This window comes from Tachypleus tridentatus, chromosome 8 (genome assembly GCF_004210375.1).
Source record: "Tachypleus tridentatus isolate NWPU-2018 chromosome 8, ASM421037v1, whole genome shotgun sequence".
In the NCBI taxonomy this organism is placed as follows: Eukaryota; Metazoa; Arthropoda; class Merostomata; order Xiphosura; family Limulidae; genus Tachypleus; species Tachypleus tridentatus.
Window position 1 is genome coordinate 112,904,471 of NC_134832.1, and position 22,833 is coordinate 112,927,303.

The 22,833-nt window shown below is 31.2% G+C and overlaps 1 protein-coding gene across 6 annotated transcripts in view; it reads left to right on the plus strand.

The window, feature by feature from the left end:
- The window catches only part of LOC143223228 (zinc transporter 7-like), a 66,023-nt gene that overhangs the window by 7,150 nt on the left and 36,040 nt on the right, over positions 1-22,833 (plus strand). For 2 of the 6 annotated variants that reach the window (XM_076450874.1, XM_076450873.1), the window contains exon 1: positions 11,832-11,978. The exons of 1 other annotated variant lie outside the window; for it this stretch is intronic. In XM_076450874.1, the coding sequence (XP_076306989.1) occupies positions 11,832-11,978 (147 nt within the window). Of the gene's footprint in view, positions 1-7,868; positions 8,101-11,831; positions 11,979-20,743; positions 21,264-22,833 lie in introns of those variants that run through there. 3 more of the 6 variants (XM_076450876.1, XM_076450877.1, XM_076450878.1) reach the window with 3 other exon arrangements.

A 22,833-nucleotide genomic window follows, 5' to 3' on the forward strand; every position in this document is an offset into this window, starting at 1 on the left:
ACAGGTATATACTTTCATATGACATATTTGTTACCATTATTGTTCTATCTTCTTTTATATCCTCCAATACCACGACATATACATACAACAATACCAGCGATCTTAACTAAAGAGTATACGGTGTCTATGAAAGATGACGCCAGCTTCATATTGAGTTCTTTAATTGCAATAGGATCATAAGAAAAATCATTGATTTGTTCGGCATGATAACTTATTTACTATTAGTAATACATCAGCAACGATAACTTTATAAGCTAGAAATATTCTTAATGTAAATTATTCCCCTTTCATTTGGTACAGGTCGGACATTTACTTAGATACTTGACGAGAGATAGTAGTTTCTTTTTATAATTATATTTGAACAACTGATTTATGACAAACATAGAACTAAACTTTCTATATACGTACAAATAGAAATAAATGCATGCGATATCTAATAAATGGCATTGTTTTTAGATAACTGACAGTTTCTTATTCTTTATTTTTGGAAATGAAGTCTAAGACGAGAAGAAATGTTAAACAGCAGGTACTCAGCAAGTGCTTTAATTAATTAAACTTTCTGTTTTAAACACGGCAGAAGTCGTAGTTATCACATCATTATATTGTTGGGATAGAATCGCAGGTATTCCTATTTATGCCAGTAGAGTTCTAAAATACTGAATCTATATGTATTGTCCTTTATGTTTTAGAGTCAAATTACATTCTGACTGTTAAAACCATTAGAAAGTGTTAAATGTTTTACACATTCTTAACACGTTTTTCTTATTTCGTTAGAAACTTTTATTAGTTCATATTCAGTAAAATGAGAATGATATAATTCTTTAGTTCACCATACCTTTCTTTATATATATATCATATTTATGGCATTTAAATTATCAGCATATCAAATGACAGTAGTGCATGTTCATGAACATAAATGAAAAGTTAATGTAAGTAAAGGACGTTTATAAGCAATAAGATAATACATATTATTTGTATTGTTAAATATCAGAGATGTTTCTTGTCAGAGTAGGTTAGAGAGTTGCATATCTAGCACCTTATATATAAAAGCAATAAATTTGTCGTGATGAGATTTTCTTTTGTCAAAATATTTTACATAGATTGTTGCGTCATCTTATAATGAAAAGTCCTTACAAGTATTATAAGTACTTTCTGCTGAGAAAAACGTTTTTTTTTAATTATGTAACAAAATAACAACACTGAGGAAACTTTTCACTTTGTTAATTTCCCCATTACATTGGAGATAAGTGATTTTCACTTGAAGTTGTTTTTTTATGGTTAAACTTGTTCTTCATTAACAAATATTAGAAGCATAATAAATATTTGATGATATATGCACGTATATAAGTGTATATATATATTTTTTTACTTTATTAGTTTTAGAATGTACCATTAGTTTGTCTCATAATTTTGCAGAGAATCTTGGCAACGATTTCTTTCATATTCACTAATTCTGTAATAATCGTAATTCGGTTTAGAAAGTAACAACGCCACAATGTTTTGCAACTTTGTGGTTTCTTTAATTATGTAGTTGGTGTTGCCAAAATTGTAATTATATTTATTACTTTAGAAAAGTGTTGAAATTTCTACATTTTTTATTATATTTGTGTCATAGTTCATCATAAAAAATCCGTGCTAGACATTTCCTAGGAAATGCTAATGAAAATATAAAACCACTGTTTTTGGACATTAATAAATTATACCTGAAGTAATCATATTTGATGTTCTTTTTTTCTTTTAATCTTGGGGTTACTGATTTTTTCTGAAAGAGGTTGTTTGTAATCTAATGTTGTAATACTTATTCTACCCCATGTCGTGGTTTAACCAACTCAGTAATGTTTAGAAAAGATGTCGAACATATAAGTTTGTGAACAAATAAAAAATGAAAAAATAGTCACCCATTCTTATTATACAGATGAAAACAAGTTATGTATAATACAACATCTTTGCCTAAGACGTTCATTTAAAATTATATGAGATTCGTTTCCATCTTTCTAATAATTAAGATTATCTTAACACAACGAAAACTACTAATACTCATACTTTCTTCAGCACATCCTGTACGATCATTTTGGTTTACAAAAGTAAAAATGTGAATGGCAAAGAAACTTAAATTGATACAAAAAAAGTTCGCACACACACACACACACAAACATATATATATATATAGCTCTGTAGGAAAATTAATCGTAAACATAAGTACACCGACTTTGTTGGATTCAATTCCTGGCGTTATTAGTCTTTGTTTGTTAATTTACAGATATATAACATCTGTATGAGACGATTATGAGAGCCTCCGCTCCGTCATCCTGTTTGAATACTCCTTTCAATCTGCGGTCTTTTTGTATGTCAAAAGAAATCTTGTTATAAATCACTAAATACTGAATGGCTGGGTAAACCATAAACACATTTCACTTTGTTCTATTAGACACACACACACACACACACAACGAACAAAACAAGTATCTGATGTTGGTTAATGTAAAACTTTGCAGTATTACCAAGGCGCTCCCCCGTGGCACTACGGAATCTCTACAAAGCAATAAAGTTATAAATCGAGTTTCGACACCCGTGATGCACCGAGTACAAATAGCCCATTGTGTATATATTTTGCTTAAATACAAGCAATGCAAACTATTGCCGAGAGGAGACGACCTCCAATATTCACAAAAATAAATTTAAACCTGAACTGACAAAATTCCAAAATAAAAGTGAATTGCAAAACGTTTGATATAGAATAACATCTTGTTTTGATGAGAGTCTGTCGATCCTTAAATTTATCTAGTTAAACGTCCATTGTCAAGAAATTCACAAATTAGCCATACATATATCAAATCATCCAAAAACATTTATAAGTAGGAAAAGGCACAGAGGCGAGATTATTGAAACCTTCTTCTGATGCTTCTGTCTATGAAGTAACTACTGTTACTCGAGGTTCTTTTAGTATGAGAATCAGATTATTGGAGATGAGAAGAAATGTGTTTCTTGAATATAAATCGTTGTATAAATATCAATATTGTTCCAACCACTGCTATGTTTCTTATATATCGTATATTAGTATATCGTATACTAATCATAACAAACCATCAATATGTACCTCTTCTCCGCGTTGGTTTGGTTACCATTAAAAAGCTTTGAAACGAGATTCTCAGTTGGCAACAATATTTCAAGATATGTTAGTGTTTTCGTGAAACTTATGTTGTTGATTCTTATACTAGAGAATCTTCTACAAATTAAAATAACACTCGGGACTTTCGCAGTACACAATTAACAATGGTTCATTCATTCGTCAACATCAAGCACTGAAGCATTACCAAAGTGTTGAAATTTACATTCTGTAATGACATGGAATGATTATTTCCATAAAATAAAAAGAATGACAAAATATTCTCGTCTTAACGCTCTTGTACAGTACTGTATATAAAAATTTTCGAAAAGATAACAAAAAAGTATTCCTCAATTGTTACACTTTTTTGTATGACAAAAAAGTACAAAAATAATTTTACAAAGTTAAAATCTGTTTGTTTGGCAAATTTGGAGTATCGATGCAGAATAATAACTGTCAGAATAGACAGTTGCTACGTGTGTAATCGTTTGTGAAATGTATTAATTGTTGTACCTCACGAGCGACGAGGTAAGATAATTGAATTTCTTCAATCCGTATTTCATGAATTTGTAATTCAGAAAGTATAAAAGATGCTTCCTATTTCGGTGAGTATTACATAATCTATCAAATTGAGGAACCATCTTTCTTCATAATTTTTAATTCTAAAGAAATATAACCACTACATGAAATTTTATCTTTTATACTCCTAATTTTGATTTAATATTGAACTAATTCTTTTCAATCAATAAAGACTCTAAGTTCACAATGCTGTTTTTATCATAACTTTTACAATGTTTCGATAATAATTAAGTACACTTATTAGATTCCAGATTGTTTTTTTTTCAAAATAACTCTTTTAGTTCATTTCTATATTGTGGAAATATGATTTTTAGAAGGTTACTCAGAGTATTTAAAGACCTTTAGCTTTTCCTTTGTTTAAAATATTAATATAAATAAATTTCTCATAATGTTTCACTCTTTTCACAGAAAAAACGTGTTTGTTATAATACAGTAATTAGTACTTTAAAGTGATTTGTAATTTACTGATTCTTTGTTGAAGTAGGTTAAATAATCGTTTCGATCTGTAATCTTCATTCTTATTGTATAAAAAATTATCTGTTAAAATATGCCTCTATTGCACTTGTTTTTTCTCAATTCTAATTAACTTCTATGAAAAATAGAATAAACCATGGAGTAGGAAATATCGTTAAATTACAACATTTTGTTATACTCCGATTATAATATCACAATGAATGTGAATATCGTCTACACCTACAGAGATATCAGTTATCTATTGTTCTCTCTGTTTTTTGCCATGTAAAAATTTTGGTTGAAATGTTGATATTTCATTCAGTCTGATAATTTGGAGTTAATCCACTCATAAATCTAGAAGTATCACAATGAATGTTCAGTTATATAGGAGTATCATACACATCAAAGATAGCGATAAAGTTGCAAAATTGTTCAAACGGGACACATTACATAAAAAAGAACTACTTAAGGAAGTAATAATTGATGCTTTCGTAAGCAACTCCATTTTCTCAATAATTTGGTTATTTTGTTAATGTGATTCACTGAAAGAAAAACTTGATTAAGTGCTGCGAGAAACAATGTTCTGACTCAATACACTCAATCATTTTCCACGATGACACAAAACATTGTGAGTTACTAACTGAAAAATTAATAAACACGCCAGTATTTTGATATATCTGTATACACAAATGATTATTTCATAGCCTAGTGACCGCCTCTGATACGTAGCATGATATTCTGCTTTGCTTTAGAATGTAATATTTTTATTTGTAATTATTCACATTGTCTTTTCAATACTTTGCTACTTGACCAGTTACATTCATATTTGTGCACTAATTTGCTTTAAAGCACTTTTAATGAATGCCCTATACAAAGTGTATGTAACAATACAAATATTCATGAAGTTCACAAAGAAGTCGAATTTGAACATTTTATTTTAACGGGTATAAACCAGCATTTTTACCAACTAACAAAATAAGGATGGCAAAGCTAAATAGGCTATTTGCATCAATCTCTAGCTTTCACTTATTTACCAGAGGTGAGGCAGCACGTTAGCAGCTCCCAAACCCACATAATCATTTAAATATAATTCTTCATTCTTAGTGATATTATTTAACATAATAACCACCATATATGTTAAGAGTATCATTCAAAGTTGTTACCATGTTATCTTAATTTCTATAGACAACAAGGTGGTTCCCTTACACTGTACAACTAGGCACAGCACATGCAGCTATAATACATGTTACACTGATGCCAATTCTAAGCATTCTGAATGACCTTAAGTGTGACTCACACCTTTGGCGTAAATTCACTATAAGTAACAACAGTTGTTTTCAAAAAAACCTAACTTTTTTCGAAATACAATTAAATTTCAGGAATACTACTTCAGTTACACTTTTTACACTCAAATACTCATATGGTGGGAAACACAGCATCCCTGCTACAGGGCGAGATAAGTACATTAAGTATTTTATTTATCAACTAAGACAAAACTATATACTTAAATTATGCGTATGTATTTATGCAAAATATATTTTAGAACTTATGAAATCGCCTTTAAAGTAACCAGTGTTGACCATTCCAGTTTGCTGCAATCATAACCAAAGTACTTGGCCTTCAATGTGACGTTAACATTGGAGCTACAAAGATAAAAAACAAGATGAAACAGGCTTGGTTTGGATTTCGCGCACAAATGCACGAAGGTGTTCTACTCTAGCCGTTCATAATTTAGCAGTGAAGGGCTAGAACGAACGCACATACTGATCACCACTCGCCGCCAACTCGTGGGGTACTCTTTTAGCAACGAATAGTGGGATTGGCCGTCACTTTATAACGTCACCACGACTGAAAAGGCAAGCTTATTTAGTATAGTTGGTAGAACGAAGATTTGAAGATTAGGAGTCAAGCATCTCAACCACATAAATATGCTGGGCCGTCAAAATAATAAAACACAACCGCAATTAAATATTACGTAAATAAAAAAAATACTCTTTTTACATATGTGCAATAATGCACTGCAATAAAAATAGATTAGACATAAACTCTTTAAGTGATATATATGACACATACTGTTATTAAAATTGTATATTAAGACCTAAGTTAGAAGAGTAGAGTTCTTTTTCTAAAATGCCACGGTCTACCAAAGCATAAAGACGTTGTGAGATGTGTATTATGGCAGTTATCGTAGCTTTCCAGTATATTACTGAGACAGTTGCAAACATTAAGTGCAAATCAGAGGATAATAATACTCTGTGGACAAACTATTGATTGATTGCAAGGTTCATAGTCCGGTTCGGACCGAATAAAGACAGATTAGATCTTAGATTTAATATAGATCGTCTATCCACTTCCCAAGAGGTGGTAGATTTGGAGGATATTCAATCTCCTGATATAATTGTCTGTAATCTTCTTTATGTATGGAATCAAATTCTGCTAATTTGTAAAGTACTTCCAAAAAAGTATATTCTCAGTCATCAAAGGAATTTATAAGCATCCTGAATAGAATTGAGGTTTAAAGTACAATCCCCATTGTTAGGATAAATGGTCCATCCACATTTTTGACAGTTTGCAGCTGCCATTTGTCACACTCATATTTCAATTTGATAACCTTTCGGCAGAGACCTCTCGAAAATAATTAGTAAATGAAAATAAAGTTTACGTAAATTACTGTGGAGGCATAACCCTTCCCTCTATAAGCAATTTCGTTATAAGATTGGTCTTCTTCAAAAGGTATTCTTTGGTTAAGGTTTAGTCAATTATTGGTTTAACGATCTTCAGAGTTGGCGATAGTTCTCCATAATATATATATTAAAACTCTAAACCTTCTTAATCTCGTTTAAAAAATGGCAGTTTTCTCCAAAGTGTCTGACTAGTCACGAATATTATTTAGACAGTATACTTTTGGCTTCTCTTTTGAAATTTTTTGAAATTGCATCAAATATAATGTTTTGAAACATAACTTGAAATAATGAAGCTGTATGTTCCCAGGAAACACTACATTGAATGAATCATTCACACACATCAAAGGTCTAATTCTTATTTGACAAAATGTATTCCACCAGCCACGCCCTTTTCAATTTATACTTATTGATATATTTTTCTGATTTTTACAAGTATCTGCTAAATACCACCACACGGAAAACGGAAATTTTATCATGAAAATGGTATGTGAGTAAGAGAGTTAAAATACATCACATCGTCTGTTACAATACAATATATTTTTTAATCACAAAAATTCATGAGGTAAATTACTGTTATAATTCAGTTGAAGAATTCTGTCAATTCTTGTTTCAGAAAGAATGCACGTATTATAAGTTTATACTATATAATATGAAAAATTTAGATGTAAATTTTATCCTGTATGATCTTGTTTGTCTGGGAATGAAACACAAAATTATTATAAATGGCGGAAAAATGTGTTTATGGTTGTCCAAAGTCTCAGAATTAAAATAATTGACAATTAACATTTTATACCTATGTCTTTATCATTGTTTCCAAAAACAGAAACCCCTGTCTAGATTTGGATCCCACACATATAATAATGATATATTCGTTCATGATTTTCTTGTGAAATGTTATCATGAGAATACGTCCTTAAGAATTGGTTCTTAAACATTAGTGTTAACAATAGACAACTGGTATTTAATACTGAATATTTATTGTCAAACCATAATTATAAATACAGTGGTTCAGACCAATGTAGGAGTTGAGTGTTTCCAGCTGTTACATGTGTTGAGTGCAATGTGTGTGTTTTATTTGGGAACTTGAAACTACCATATACTTTTAAGATAACTAATAATGAACATATGCAATTTATATGTTATGTAGGTTGGAGGAGAAGTTAAAGGCCATCCTAATAAAGTTGAGGCAATAGATAAAGAGAAATGACAGCAGGATTTTAGAAGGAGCTTAAGTTTTTGATGCAAGGGATAAATCAACTAACAGTAACTTTCAGGAAGGTAAAAGGAACAGTATCAGAGTAAAACGTAATGAAATTAGTTACAATATGCCTATTATGTTGACTCTGAGGATGAGGAACTATTGAATGGAAGAAACACCAAAGGAGGATATAGTTATAGGTGATTCTTTGAATAGACATGTGTGTACAATAACCAGTGTGTTAAAGAAGGAGATGAGAGTAAGATTATGCTACCCAGTGACACACATGAAGGATATAAGTGACAGATTAGACAATGTAATTAAGATAACTTGTAGAGATGCAGTTAGTTATAGAATCATTTACTGAAAAGGCCATAAGTTAGTTTTATCATTGATACTGCCAAACATTAATTGTAGTGATAAAGCTATAAATATGTCACTAGGATTAAGTGCTAGGTTTAAAGATAAGCAGATACTCTAGTTGACTTATGGGATCAGTTCAGTTGTTACAGGGAGATTTATTGTAATGGACGATTTACATTTACATAGGGTAGGGCAGGCTTGCTTGCTAAGATTATTAACTCAGCTGTAAGAGAAGATTTAAACTAAATCTAAACAATATTAAGGATCAGGAAAACTAAATGCAAAACAAATAAGAGGCAAAGAAATGTTTTAGATATGTACTAAGCATAGAAGGAGTAATAAGGATAAGTTTAATTCTTACTATTGTAATACTAGAAGTATTAGAAATGAAAAAGATAACTCAGAATAACTGGCAAGAATGGACGATTTTTTATATTGAAACATGAGTAACTCTAGATGATTTTAATATAGAGGTTGTTTTGAAGTAGAGGGTTTTTGGCTATTTAATAGGGATGGAATATTAAAGAGGTAGGAGAAGAGTGACTGTATATGCAAAATGTAGGATACATCCTGTTGTAATTGAAAATACTAAAGATAATAGTATGAAGTTTAAATCCATTAGGGTCTGTATCAGTGGATAAAAAGGGAAAAGCTATTCAGTGAGAATTCCTTAGAGACCACCAAATGATGCTGATGTAATTAGTGGAATCTCTACAATGCGATTAAGATTTAAGTTGTTAATGAAGTAATAATTTTGGACGATTCTAATTTCAGGCATACATATTGGGAACTGTTAGAGTCAAACCATAAAGACAAACGTTTTGGAATCTTTTCAAGATTACTTTATTTACCAAATAGTCAAGGAACCTATCAGAAACAGATGCTATTTTAGATTTATTGTTAATTTCAGATACAGAAATTATCAAGAGGGTTGGAGCTGGAAAACATCTGGATGCAAATGATAATTGGTTTATTAGATTCAATGTTTTGCTGCAAATGGAGATAAAGAATAAAAAATATATTGGTTACAAATTTCAAAAAACATGTTTTGAAAGGATGCAACAAGAATAATATTTTGTTAATTGGTTAGGTAAGTTATGTAGCAACACTGAGCAGATGTGGAAAGTTTTTAAACATATTTTTTTCAATATTCATGTTAAATATATTCTTTAGAGAAAGAAAGAGGTAGCTGGAGGTAAAAAATTAACAAGTTGTCTCAAAAAGAGTTTCGGGAAAAAATCAAAGACAAGCATCATAAATTAACATGTTTGACAAGAGTTTCACAAGATTGTAGAAGATAAAAAAATTGTGAAACAAGAAATTAGAACATCAGAAAGGATGCATGATAAAAGACTGGCTGGAAATTTAAAAAATTAACAGTAAAGATTTATTCAGGTACATAAAGGGTAAACAAAATGTTAGAATGCTGTTAGCATCCTTCAAGGGTAATTTAGAGAGAGCTCAGTATATCATGATTATGAGATGGCTGGGTTACTAAATTTTGTGTTTCTTCGATTTTTATTTACGAATATTTAAGCAGTATTCCACGTTTTGAACAGTTGATAAATGTAAACGAGTTTGAACTAACTTACTGAATTAATTTTAACTGGTTAAGAAAAACATCAAAAGATTAAAGAAATGATAAGACTCCTAAGTCAAATCACATTTCCCTAATGGTTTTGAGGGAGGTTAAAGATTGAATAGGTGGGACATTTACTACTATTTTTATCAGTTCTTAAATAGTTGTCAAAAACCAGAGGACTGGAAGTTAGCTAAGGTATGTTCTCTTTTCAAGAGAGGTAATATAAATTGTCTCAGTGAATGTAGACCCATTAGTTTTATATCAGTTGTGGGAAAAGATTTGTAAATTCTCTAAAAAGAGAAAATAAACGGGAGATGAGTTTTAATTATGGAAAATGAAAAATATTACATGTGAGTATTAATAATTTTATTATAAGTATAATTTGAATGGGAATGGCCTTATCAATATCATGAAAGAAAAGGTTTAATGATTGTCAGTCTCTAAAGCCCTCTAAGTAGTGAGATGTTGCAAGTGATAGGGCAAATAAAAATTTAAATTGTAGCTACAGAAATATTCAATATAAGTCTAAAGAGGTTATGATTTCATTGAACTTGTCACAAGTTTGGTACGATTTGGAATATTTTGTTCAGTCTTGGGCTCCTTATCTTAAAAAAGAAATTGAATTGTTGGAAAGGGTTTTCACAGAAGGGTTTCTAATGCAGTGTCTGTGATGTAGGGGTTGAGATGGAGGTATTAAGTCTTCTGAAATTGTTTTCTCTTGCTAAAAGAAGAGTTATGGTAGATCTGACTGAAATATGGTACACAAATATAAGTTTTGACAGAGTAAAAGTCCCATTGAGCTTATACAGTTTCAATTTTCCAAGAGGGTGGTTGGCCTTTGAAATGGGTTACCTTCAGATGCTCCAGAAGTAGAAAGTGTGCGTTTAACAAAAATTCTTTGTATATGAATGACAACGGCTGACTATAATTCTGAAAATGATTTTAATTTAGCTTAGAGGATGAAACAGTTGAGAGGGACAAATAGGCTACATGCTGTTCCAAAAAGTTATTTTAGTCGACGTGTCATGTTGTGTATGACACCACCTCTCCATCTGATTCCTACATACATCTGACTGCATATTGCTCAAGAGCTGGAATTACTAGTTATGTCTATTATCTTTTGTTTTTCATAACTATTACATAAAGTAAAAATTTGCATGGAAAAACTAAAAATATCATAAAAGTTAGGTCATCAAAAATACTTTTAATAGACAACTGTAAACTGGAGTTTGTAACTTTTGTTATGATTTGAGTACAAAGTTTCTGTATGCAATGTTCTATATAACCTACATTTTCAAAATAATGACGAGAGTTACATATTATAACAAATATTTTTCTTATAATCTATTCAGACTTTGTTGTTTTTTGTCTGTCTATGTTGTTTTAAACAGTGATTTATCTTTAAAGCGCTGCCAACCACGTAAGGTCTGTTGCTAAAGACAGTTATATTGTTTAATTATTCTGGTTGTTGGGACTAAAACCCTTTAGTCTCAGTAAAACTTTATACAGAACTTAAATCTCTTCTCGATTGATTCATCTATAGCTATTCTGCGTATAATTCTGCGGGTATGATTCTGTTTATTAACCAATAAAATTTTGCAATGTACATATAATACAGTAAAGAATACAATTTAAGTTTATTTTACATCTGTTGTTTTTCGGTATTAATCTTTAAGTCGTAGCATATATACATATGTACATAGATATTATGTTTAATGACAAAAACGCTGTTGGAAGACCCAGATGGCGAATCAACGATGGTCGATGAACTTTTTTGTACATTTTTAATTGTCTTTCCGTTTGGATTGAGGTAAGATTGTCAATAATACTTTGTTCTTTTTTATTATTAGGTCGTTTACTTCTCCGATGTCTCTTTCTTTCACACTGATTCTGGCCACCTCTAAAATTTCATCGCCTGCATCAAGAAACCCAGAGAGCAAAATTAATGTTTCACAGTCTCTCATCAGGGTTACAAATACTCCTGAAACCAACAGAACAATATATATATCAATAGTGAAGTATCTGTAGTGAATTTGCATTGTTATTGCGTTTTATCTACTCAACTAAAATTCATCCATTAATATCTAACTTGATTTGTTTGACTATGTTAGTGAGGTGAGGCACGAATAAGAAATAGCTTGGGCCTGGCATGGCCTAGCGCGTAAGGCGTGCGACTCGTAATCCGAGGGTCGCGGGTTTGCGCCCGCGTCGCGCCAAACATGCTTGCCTTCCCTGCCGTGGGGGCGTTATAATGTGACGGTCAATCCCACTATTCGTTGGTAAAAGAGTAGCTCAAGAGTTGGCGGTGGGTGGTGATGACTAGCTGCCTTCCCTCTAGTCTTACACTGCTATATTAGGGACGGCTCGGTGCAGTGGGCTAACAACCTACTCACTTAAATACTTGTTGAAGAATCCGCAAGCTATTGCGGCCCTATGTTCCTAGATGGAATCTAATGGTGATAACTAACTAACTAAGAAATAGCTTAATATATTATCCATATAGAAAAACAAAATATATGAAAAATTAGATTGCGTTTTTACTACAGGTAAGGATTTCCCAAATTAACAGTTAAATGTTTTTAATAAATTAATCACTTATCAATTATACTGAATATTATTCAACTATTTTTTGGCAGAAAAACAAATAATAACGCATTGTGGCTTAAAGCAACATCAAATAAATTAAAAACATGCGGAACAGCAAATTACAATTATGTAGGTGTAAATATCCCACTTCTTTTTATGTATCTTGTTAAATAACTGTTAGTATTAAAACGTGCCCTGGAGAAAATGTGTCATTATTAGCCATGTTTAATTTCACATCCTTATTATATATCTCTCAAATTACAGACATTTTTTCAGGCTTTTAACTACTGAAGAGAGACAATACACAAGGTCATATCGAATAATTTTATGTTTTTTCCTGTTGCAAGTGTTAAATAGACAGGGCTTGACCTTAGAGTTAGCAGAAAAGGAAAGTGGACCACGTGTATTTTGGTTCACTGTCATAAGAAGATACTTCAATCTTTGAGGCTGTGGGTATGCTTCAAGAGTGAAAGTCAAATCAGTTATTCGGTCAGAAAATAACGTTTTGAGAGTTGAATTGTTTATTTGGAATGAAGCACAGATATACAATGGTGTTATTTGTGCTCTGCCCACCACGAATATCAAAACCCGATTTGTAGCGGTGTGAACCGCTAAAATTTAAACTTTAAAATTAATTTGTTCTAATATCTTCTACTAGTACGGGCCAGCAGTGGATAATATTTAGTGTGTATGGTTGCGCTTTTTTTATGTCTAAAATTCGATCCACAATGCAGCTAAATACTGTCCGTAATTTTCGTTTTGTCCCGCGTGATACGAATGACAGTCAGTTCCGGCACTACGAGTTCGATACCGTATCTTACTGCAGTGGGTGCTTCCAAGTGGTCGGTCAGTTTAAAATTAGGAAAGATAAGATGATTCTGACCTGTCATTGTTTGAAAAATTATGAGGTCACAATTTTTAACTAGACAATAGTTGTGATAAAATGTGCGAAATTTTGAAACAAAAAACACCGACTGGAAGTTCAAGTTAAACTTTCTCCAGATATTTAGTCTCATTAGTTGCTCTTTTAGATAACTAGTGCGTCGAAAAAGACCATGTTAATAATACTGAGGCCACTTTGTGGATCATATAATGATTATTGGGTAAATAACTATTTGATGACTGACCACTAAGAAATTATCGTTATTTCACCAGGTGAAGTATAGCTAAACAGTCAGTACAACTTCCACTTGTATGAGAAAAATATACAAAAGGCATGCAACATTCTCCACAAAGCCACTTATACTGACAGCTAGCTCCCCGCTAGTACAGCGGTATGTCTCCGGATTTACAATGCTAAAATCAGGTGTTTGATCCCCCTCGGTGGGCTGAGCAGATAGCCCTTTGTGGCTTTGCTATAAGAAAAACACACACAACACTGACAGCTTTTGTGTTTAACATTCGTCTAAACTGTAATCAGGAGAAACGATTATATGCATACATGTATGGTCAAAAATGTATGTTTCTAAGATGATCCTAAAAAAGCGATAAGGCCAGTCAGACCATGGCCTGAACAAAATTTTTACAGTTACAATTTATGTATTACAACTTGTTTCTTGTAATGTAATAGTTTGCGTTCAGTATATGCAATATACTATGTAAATCCTCGTAGTTACGAGTCGTGATACACAAAGTTAGTCTGGTTGTCAGTACTTCTTTTTTTCTTCTTCTGAAGCACGTGGGAATTCTCAGCCTTCTCAATAAATAATGTGATTTTCTCGAGCTGTGCGGATTTTGCCGTCTTTCCTCTTTGTTTGGTTTGTAGACATGTTCCCTGCTGAAGGTCTCTTTGATGGCACTTTTGGCAGATCTTATAAAGACCTGAAGTCGCTTCTTGAGTGACTTTTTCGACGAAGTCGATCCTTTGCACAAGTCACTGGAATAAAAGCAATAATTACGAATAATGAATACGTCATAGTACATTTACAACCTCCACGGCGAAAAGTCACTGGAATAAAAGAGGGTCATAGTACATTTACAACCTTGAGGGGTTTGTGACGAGAGTTCAAATCTGCGTCCCATGGACTATGACTGGAGGATCCTGACAACCAGTAAAGCTAAGAGTTAGAATTTACTTTAAAATACGTACGTTTTGGGTATGATCATCTCTGGAGGAGCTAGCTGTTCTTGTACGTCAGAAAAGACGTTAGCTTTTTGACTTTGGATGCATGAGTTACTGATTGCTCTCGGAAGAAATGAGGTCTCCTGAAAAAGGCAAGGTCTCATGGTTTCAGTAACATCATATTGAATTGTTCCCACGTGCTCGATCTTGTCTGATAGTATTATGCCTGAAGAAGAAATATTATAAAGATCCTTTCTTTATAAACGTGCCTTCTAAGATGTTCCTAACCAATATATTTACAAATTATTTCATTTTATACACACACAAGCAAATTTATATATATATATGTATACAGGATGTGAAATAAACAATTACATTTTGATTTTGGGGGAACCCAACATTCACTAACTCACTACTGCATTTTATTACAACTTTGTCCCTGCAGAAACGATATAGAAACTGAATTGAGCAACTTAAAGAATATGGTACTGTCTAGAAGTTTAGCCTAAACGTTATAGGTGGTGCTTTTATTGAAGTTCAGAACCTTACAAAATACTATATTGCCCCGAGCTTCTACCGAGATTCCATTTCAAACCAGAAATATCTCATGAATTCATTAACTTCTTTAATAATTTTAGCACTCTGGCATTAAATCTTCCAGTAAAATAAAGACCTTGTTATCTAACCCTAAATAACTCCTGTTAAATGAACAATACAAGACATATATATGTATATAGTCTCCCATGCGATTGTATTAATAAATATATTGGACATATTATTTTTAAATAATAGATAAAAATAATACTAAAGTCATATAAGTAGAGATTATACTTATCTAATGACTAATCTAAATCTAATTTAAATTAAATGCAGATATCCTTTCCAACATGTCACCAATTTGTAACAAATATTCTCTCCTACACTATTCTGAAACTAAAAAAAACAAAAGAAAAGATATTGTTTAGAAACTATAGAGATAATAAAACCAAACGATCCTTTACTTAGCCGTGATAATTAATGGCCATAGCAACATCAACCATATTTGGTTACGTTTATTCGCCTACCATAGATTTGACTAGCCTTGACTTTTATCTATAACCCTACTGAAAACATTTATTTTACAATAAATTATTGTGTTTTTGTTTATGTACTTATATATAAACCATGTACTGTTGAGTTAAAGACCATACTTGAAGAAGACAGTCCAATATTTTGTGGAAACATGTTGTAGATCACTTCATTGTATGTATAAATCGTTGTTTGCCAATTTGTCGTAATATCGGCCTAATGTGCTTCTTTACATAAGTATCAAAAGGAATGTGTACTTCTGCCTTATGTTCCATGTTTAATTATTATTTTATTTTATTTGTTTAATATCAGCTAAATATTTTATCTTATATTTCAATCGACGAATAAGATAAAGCAAATTTTTGTTAATGTTAAAGGAAATATACAATTAAAACAAAAAGTTGAAATTTATAAATTTGAATGTTGACATCGAAGAAATTATAAGGTACAGACAAAAGAGTTCTAAAATATCGTTTAACAGGACATCATGTATGAAGAAAAATAAAAATATTTATTTCTAAGAATATGTCAAGACTTCTAATACTTTTTGTTTTATCTGAGATAAACTTATTTTTCGCGGTACGATAATGTTTATAAATATTAAAGTGTAAAACCTCAGCATGGTGTCACATCCCCTAATATGGTGTTCAGCTTTGGCTAATCATTAGAAGCACATGATTGTGGTTTTAAATGCGAATGTTATTTGAGATGTGCATGTAATAAAAGAGTCATGCAAATTAGTTGTCTTATGATTTTTACTTTTCTTTCATCCAGCTTCACCCGATAGTGATGCTTGTAAATTGGTTATGAACTAAGTCTGCGGAATTTATTGGATGTAATGTAACATTCAATTTTTGTCTTATTTTATCTGTGTGTAGTCTATTCCAGTTAACTGATTATTTTGTATTCCATTAGAATGTATTGATAGCTCATGCTCACTTAAAATATAGTCAAAACGATTCTGGTTTGGTTTCAACTCTTCAAAAGAAACGTATCTGCTAGATTACGACAAGTCCCTGAGCAAGATTTTCTTTTCTCTTCAATATATTTTTGGGCTTTTAGAAATGTGTTTTGCTCTCTACATTTTGATCCTTTTTTAATTATATTTGATTTGTTAAGAAGGTAGTAAAATGTACCGAACTTAAGACGTGTTAGTTTTTTAAGGCCTAAGACACTTTGATGGTCTTGCATAACTCTGGCTTGAAATATTGGGCTCATATGGTCTGTCTTTGCTTTGATAAGAAAAGAGTTCAGGATATGTATTGACTAATTCTGTATCATTAACTGATTAGTCGATTTTATCATATTAATATTCTGAATGCATATTGTCGAACACTAAGTTTAGTTGTAGAAAGTGGAAGTTTATGCGTTGAAAGTTATGTATTGATACAAAATGTTTTCTTTGCCAATTTCTTTTCTCCATTTTTGGATAGAAATTGTTTGTGAAACATTTCTGTGTTGTTTTAGTGAAGTTTTAATTCTATACTTTGGTTGCTTGTGTTCAAGTACTTCAATTGGTGTAAATTAGTGAAGAGGGGGAGAAAGAGGAGATTTTTTCCTCGGATCTACAGATAAAATAAATATTCTGACTAAAACCTAATAGTTTTAACAATAGACAATTTTAAAATAGAGATATTTTACCTATTTCTTTGGAGCTTTTATTGGCATGTTCAAGGTTTTTGGAATAGTTGGAAGTCATTGGTTTTGTGGTATTCTAGTGAAACAAATATATATATATAAAACCAGAACGTTGTTTGTTTGAATTTAAGCCAAAGCTACACAATGGGCTCTTTGCGCTTTGCCCATCACGGGTATTGAAACTAGGTTTCCAACGTTGTAAATCCGCAGATATGCCGCTTCTTTTATTAATTTCTTCTACCATTTTCGTAACTTCAAACGTCACTGTTCAGAAAATAGTTTTACTGATAACCTTTCACAGAAAAACATACAAATATTACTTTTCAACTACATATGAATAATTTAAATTAAATACGTATGCTTTTCAAAGATACAAACATATAATAAAGCCCATGTATAAATTTAGTACATTACAAATGTTCGAAACTAACTAAAATTAGTCATTATACTTTCTTTTTTAAATATTATTCTAATCATTCTATTCCTCATAATTTTTATAGAAATGGAACTTAGTTATTTTATAGTTTCGAAGTTTTACTTACTTTTTGTTTTCTGTAATTGTCAGTAAATTTTTTCACGGTTTCACAGTTACAACCGGTTTTACACAACCACATTTTTCTGTACTTTTACTACAAGATCATTAAAATGGTGCCAAAAATTTGCAAATATGTTTTTCGAAAAATAATCTTTTCTGATTTATATTACGTTCTCAAAAAGGGGAAACATGAAAATGTAGTTTTTTTAGAGCTCTAAATATTTTCAAAACACGCTCAGAAACTGTTTACTGGTATATAGTATAATATCTTAACCCATCTGGCTAGCCCTAAAAGAGCTATATTTCATGTTTTCCTCTTCTGGGAATCTAATATAAAAGATGAAAGATCATTTTTCGAATTTTTTTTTGCGCAAGCACAGTGGTACAGCAGTATGTCTTACAATGTTAAATACCTGGTTTCAATATCTGTAGTGAGTAAAGCAGAGAGAGCCACTTGTGTATCTTTATGCTAACCTTGTGAAACTAAATCACTGAATTAAAGTTTTGGTATTAGTTTAAATCGCCAGTAGTAAGAGGCCATAAGAAACTGGACGTGTAAAGATAGTAGAAGTTGTAAAATTGTGAAAACAGTTAATAAGACTCATATAGAAGAAAAAGTATGAAATTATAGAATAAATAAATTTTATTTATATTATAATTATAAGGAAAAAATCATTAAACTAACATCTTATTATGAAAACGAAAGTATACTGATTAATTATATTTATTTTTTAACATTTTAATATACTTTGTTTCTACATAGACTGTATCGTATTGTTACTTATGTATTTATTTTAGATTATTTATATTTAGTTGAAAACCAGCACATGTGTGTTGTTATATAGATTCACGGTAAAACTATTTCCCGAATAGTGACCGTTAATGTCGAAATACCGGTAGAAGAAATTAGTAAAAGAAGTCAGACGATCTGGTGTTTTATTAGATATATTAGTATTTCTTTTAAAACAATATTTAAAAATAATTAAAATCTTTAGGTAGGAGAAGAAACACTGGTTATTAAGTAACCCAAATACATTAATATTAATTTTACGAATACATTAAACTTATTTCATTTTAAAGAATCAGGTGTGTAAGTTTTATATTTTCTCATAGCAAAATTCAATGTAAATATTAATCTGTCCTTGATATATTAGGTTGAGGAATAATTCGTGAGCGTTTTTAAATAATTTCATTCAAGCATTACATGCAAGACTATACAATACTTCAATGCATGAACACATTACACCCAAAACATTTATTATGATACTTTATTTCATGTAATACCTAGGTATATAGTATGCATTGTATGAAACGAAATTGCAAGAAATTAAATGCGAAAAGCAGATGGTGTCGAAAATACTCGATTTTGTCCACTTGTTATTCCATTTAATGAGCTGAAAATGAAAGCAAAAATTAAAGACATATGAAAATCAAACATACCATCTATTAGAGCAAAAAATTATCTACCAAATGACATGAAATATTTTGCGAAAGCGTTTCATTTATGAATATATTTTGTTAACTTGAAAAAAACGCTCACGAATTATTCCTAAACCCAATAAATATATAATGTTTTGTCCTTTTTTAGAATTTAAGGAGGCATCAATGAATATCAAAATAAAGAACAGCACTTATTAATGTTAAATTATTTTCATTGCTAATAAGATTTATCAAAATTAATTTATGTTAAACTTAAATTTAAAACTAACACATTAATCATCGGGTCCATCAGAACTTATAATACAGAACTGACATAATAGAAACCTTAGCTACCATGCTAAACCTGAGTTAAAGTTGATATATCTGAGACTAGAAAACAAATTTGTCTTCTTTACTTATTACTAAAATATAATAGATATGTACTTTGATGAACTAATTCTTTAAAGGCACAGTGTGAAATTTGAAAATCCTTCAAAAGAATGGCTTAACATTCGATCACAATAGTTTTAAGATTGTGTATTCAAATTTGAATATAAATTAAATATGTACAAACATATACTTCAAGTGTAAGTGTAATAAGTATAAAGTACGTGTTTTTTTGGGATTCACTCTACAGTTGATCTATATTTTATGTGTCAGTAGATTTACTGTTTAATTAGGTGTGTATCCAGAATATTATTATGTTTCTCCAATCAGTTATCCAGCGTGGCTTAACAGTTAGAATGGGTCCATAGCTCGAATTCCGTTACTGTGAATTTACTCTTTAGACTTTCGGTTGTGAGTGCGTTATAAGAGTGACGGTGAAATCCCAAAATTCGATCATCATAGTTCAAGCGTTTGTGGCGAGTGGTGTTGGCCAGCTACCTTCTCTGTAGTCTACCAATTCAAAATTAAGGACGAATGGCACAACAGTTTCGTTACCGGTGGAATAGCCTTCCGATAAATGGTCATTATTCCTACAGTGTGTTTTGACTGGTAAAGTACAAGAAGCTTATGCTGCTTTCTTTCTAGAAAATTGTACAGATAATGATAAGATTAAAGCAGCTATCCTCAAAGCATACAATCTGGTTCAAGAAGGTTATCACAATCACGATGGTCAAACTCATATGGAATTCGCCCATGAAAAAGAGGTTTATTTTGATAGGTGTTGTAATTCTATGCATACTCGTATTGGTAACAGTTTTGGTAACTTAAGTCAATTATGTTTAATTTATGAATTTCAATGCTGTACAAGTTACGATCTCAAAACTTATTTGTATGAAAAGAAAGTTGAAACATTACATGAAGCAGCTGTTCTTTACAATAATTACATTTTAACTCATAAAACCACTTTTCATGAAAAGAAATTCCTGCCAACTAAGCAAATTTTAAACGTTAATTGGCAAAATATTTTAAAACAATAAGATATGGTGCTCAAAAGAACAACCTACTTTACTCTGTTGCCAAATCTGAAGATGTTAATAAACCTTTTAAAAGCTTTACTTTTAAAACTGCGGAAATTGTCTGTCATGATTCTTTTTTTTTTTTTTTTTGAACGAAACTTGTTGTTAGGTGCGAGAACGTTCTACTTTTGACGTAATGACGTATCAGTGTTGTTTCTATTGGTTATTGCTACAAGTCAACGTTGTTTTAAATTGATCAATAATTCTTTCTTCTGGATTGCAAATTAATTTTGAGAAACAAAAAAAGAAACTTTAGTAATAATGATAATAAAATCTAAGAACCTTTCTTTTCAGACAGTTTTTCAAGCATAAACCGTTTCTTCAACTTAATTCTGTTAAATATACACGGCACATCCGAATATCAGTAAAATATAACAATAGGAGAAAGTACGAGGCATGGTTCGAAGAGTGATGTCACAACACTGGTGAATCAATTGCTGTGAAGAAATGACATAGTGAAAGAGTGGCAGAAGAATAAAGGTGTAAAGAAATTTGAAACTGACATGCGAGAGATAATAGTAAGAAAGGTCGGAAGATATTAAATTTCCAATACAATTCAATTTCTCGTTTAAATTAAGTGAGAAATTGTACCTATGTTCAGAGTTATTATTTGCGTTGAGGGCGCTATAATTTGTCAAATAATCTCACTGTTTGTTGGTAAAAAGAGTAGGAGTGTGTGGGGATGACTACTCTTTCACTGCTAAATTATGGACTGTTGACGCAAATATAGTCCTCGTGTAGCTTTGCAGAAATTCAAAATAAGTTGGGTAAAGAACCAAGAGTTCTGTATGCTCAAAATCTCATCCATAGTTAAATTTCCTCCGGATAGTATATAAGTATACATGTGAAGAAAGCGAGATAACTATCGAAACTTTATTCGTCTAGCGATATCTTACCCGCAAAGAAATTAGTTTACGTAATAATCATGGTACTTTTTCTTCTTTAGTATATAAAATTATAATTGTTTATTCTTCTTTCCGAAAGTAGTTTAGTTTATGTACTTGTCTGAATTCAAAATACTATTGGTTGTGTTGTCCAATATCAACAGACAAACCAGCACCATGCAGGCCGCTGTTATCATTGATAATACACTACAGTAGCATTTGTCAGAAGGTTTGTTTGACAAAATCCTACGGTAACAGTATATTATTATTTAAACGATTTTTTTTTTTTTTTGCATTAAAACTTGTATTAAGTTTAGTTGACTGTAGACTAATCACGAAGAAACTTTAAAGTAATCTAGTATGCTGTATTGTATACCAACAGCAGTCTCCCAACTCAAAAGCGACTGCGCCTTGGTAACTTTTGCTGTTTTTTGTTGTTATTTTCGGTGAAATATTCTCACAACATTTCGTGCCTCAGTTGTTGGTTACCGCGTACATCGGTGAGATTACTGAGGTAATGGTATGTTATATTAATTTACAAATAGGGCACATAGTAGTGAACCGATAACGGAACCTTGTCGAACTCGTGCTTTTAACCGGACCGAGTCGATAATGAGGTTTTTAATTTTAACTTTAGTGGTTACGTTAGTGTAAAACTAGATAACCATCTATATATGTTGCATTATATTTAAACTGTTTGAATCTGGAAATGAAAGGTTATTGTTGTATGTTTGCGGTTAAATCCTTTATATTCTAACTCGATTATTCTAACCAGACGGTCAGTTGTTTGTCTTTGTTTTCCGCTGGTATTTTTGCTATTGATTAGAATGTTATTACTTTCTTGAAAGTTGTTAGAAGCCATGACGTGCATGGTGTCTCCACGTGTAAACATTGCTTTTGTAAGAAATAGAAACCAAGCCAAAAATCTTCGTTCAGTGTTTCAAGTCCTACACTGTACTGATACCAAGATTGGCTGAAATCCTGAGGTTCATCGTTGTAATATTCACGATGTTGGATTATGTTCAGAAAATAATATTTATCAAAATTTTGCTTTTTAATTAATCGTGAATATAATTTGAGGTAAAAATAATAACCCAAACATAAATTGTTTAAATACACATTGGCGACTTATCTTATTTAATTATTTTCTTAATAGTAGTTCAAATAAACGTAGAAATCACAAAAGTGTTAAATTAAGTTCATACGTTATTAA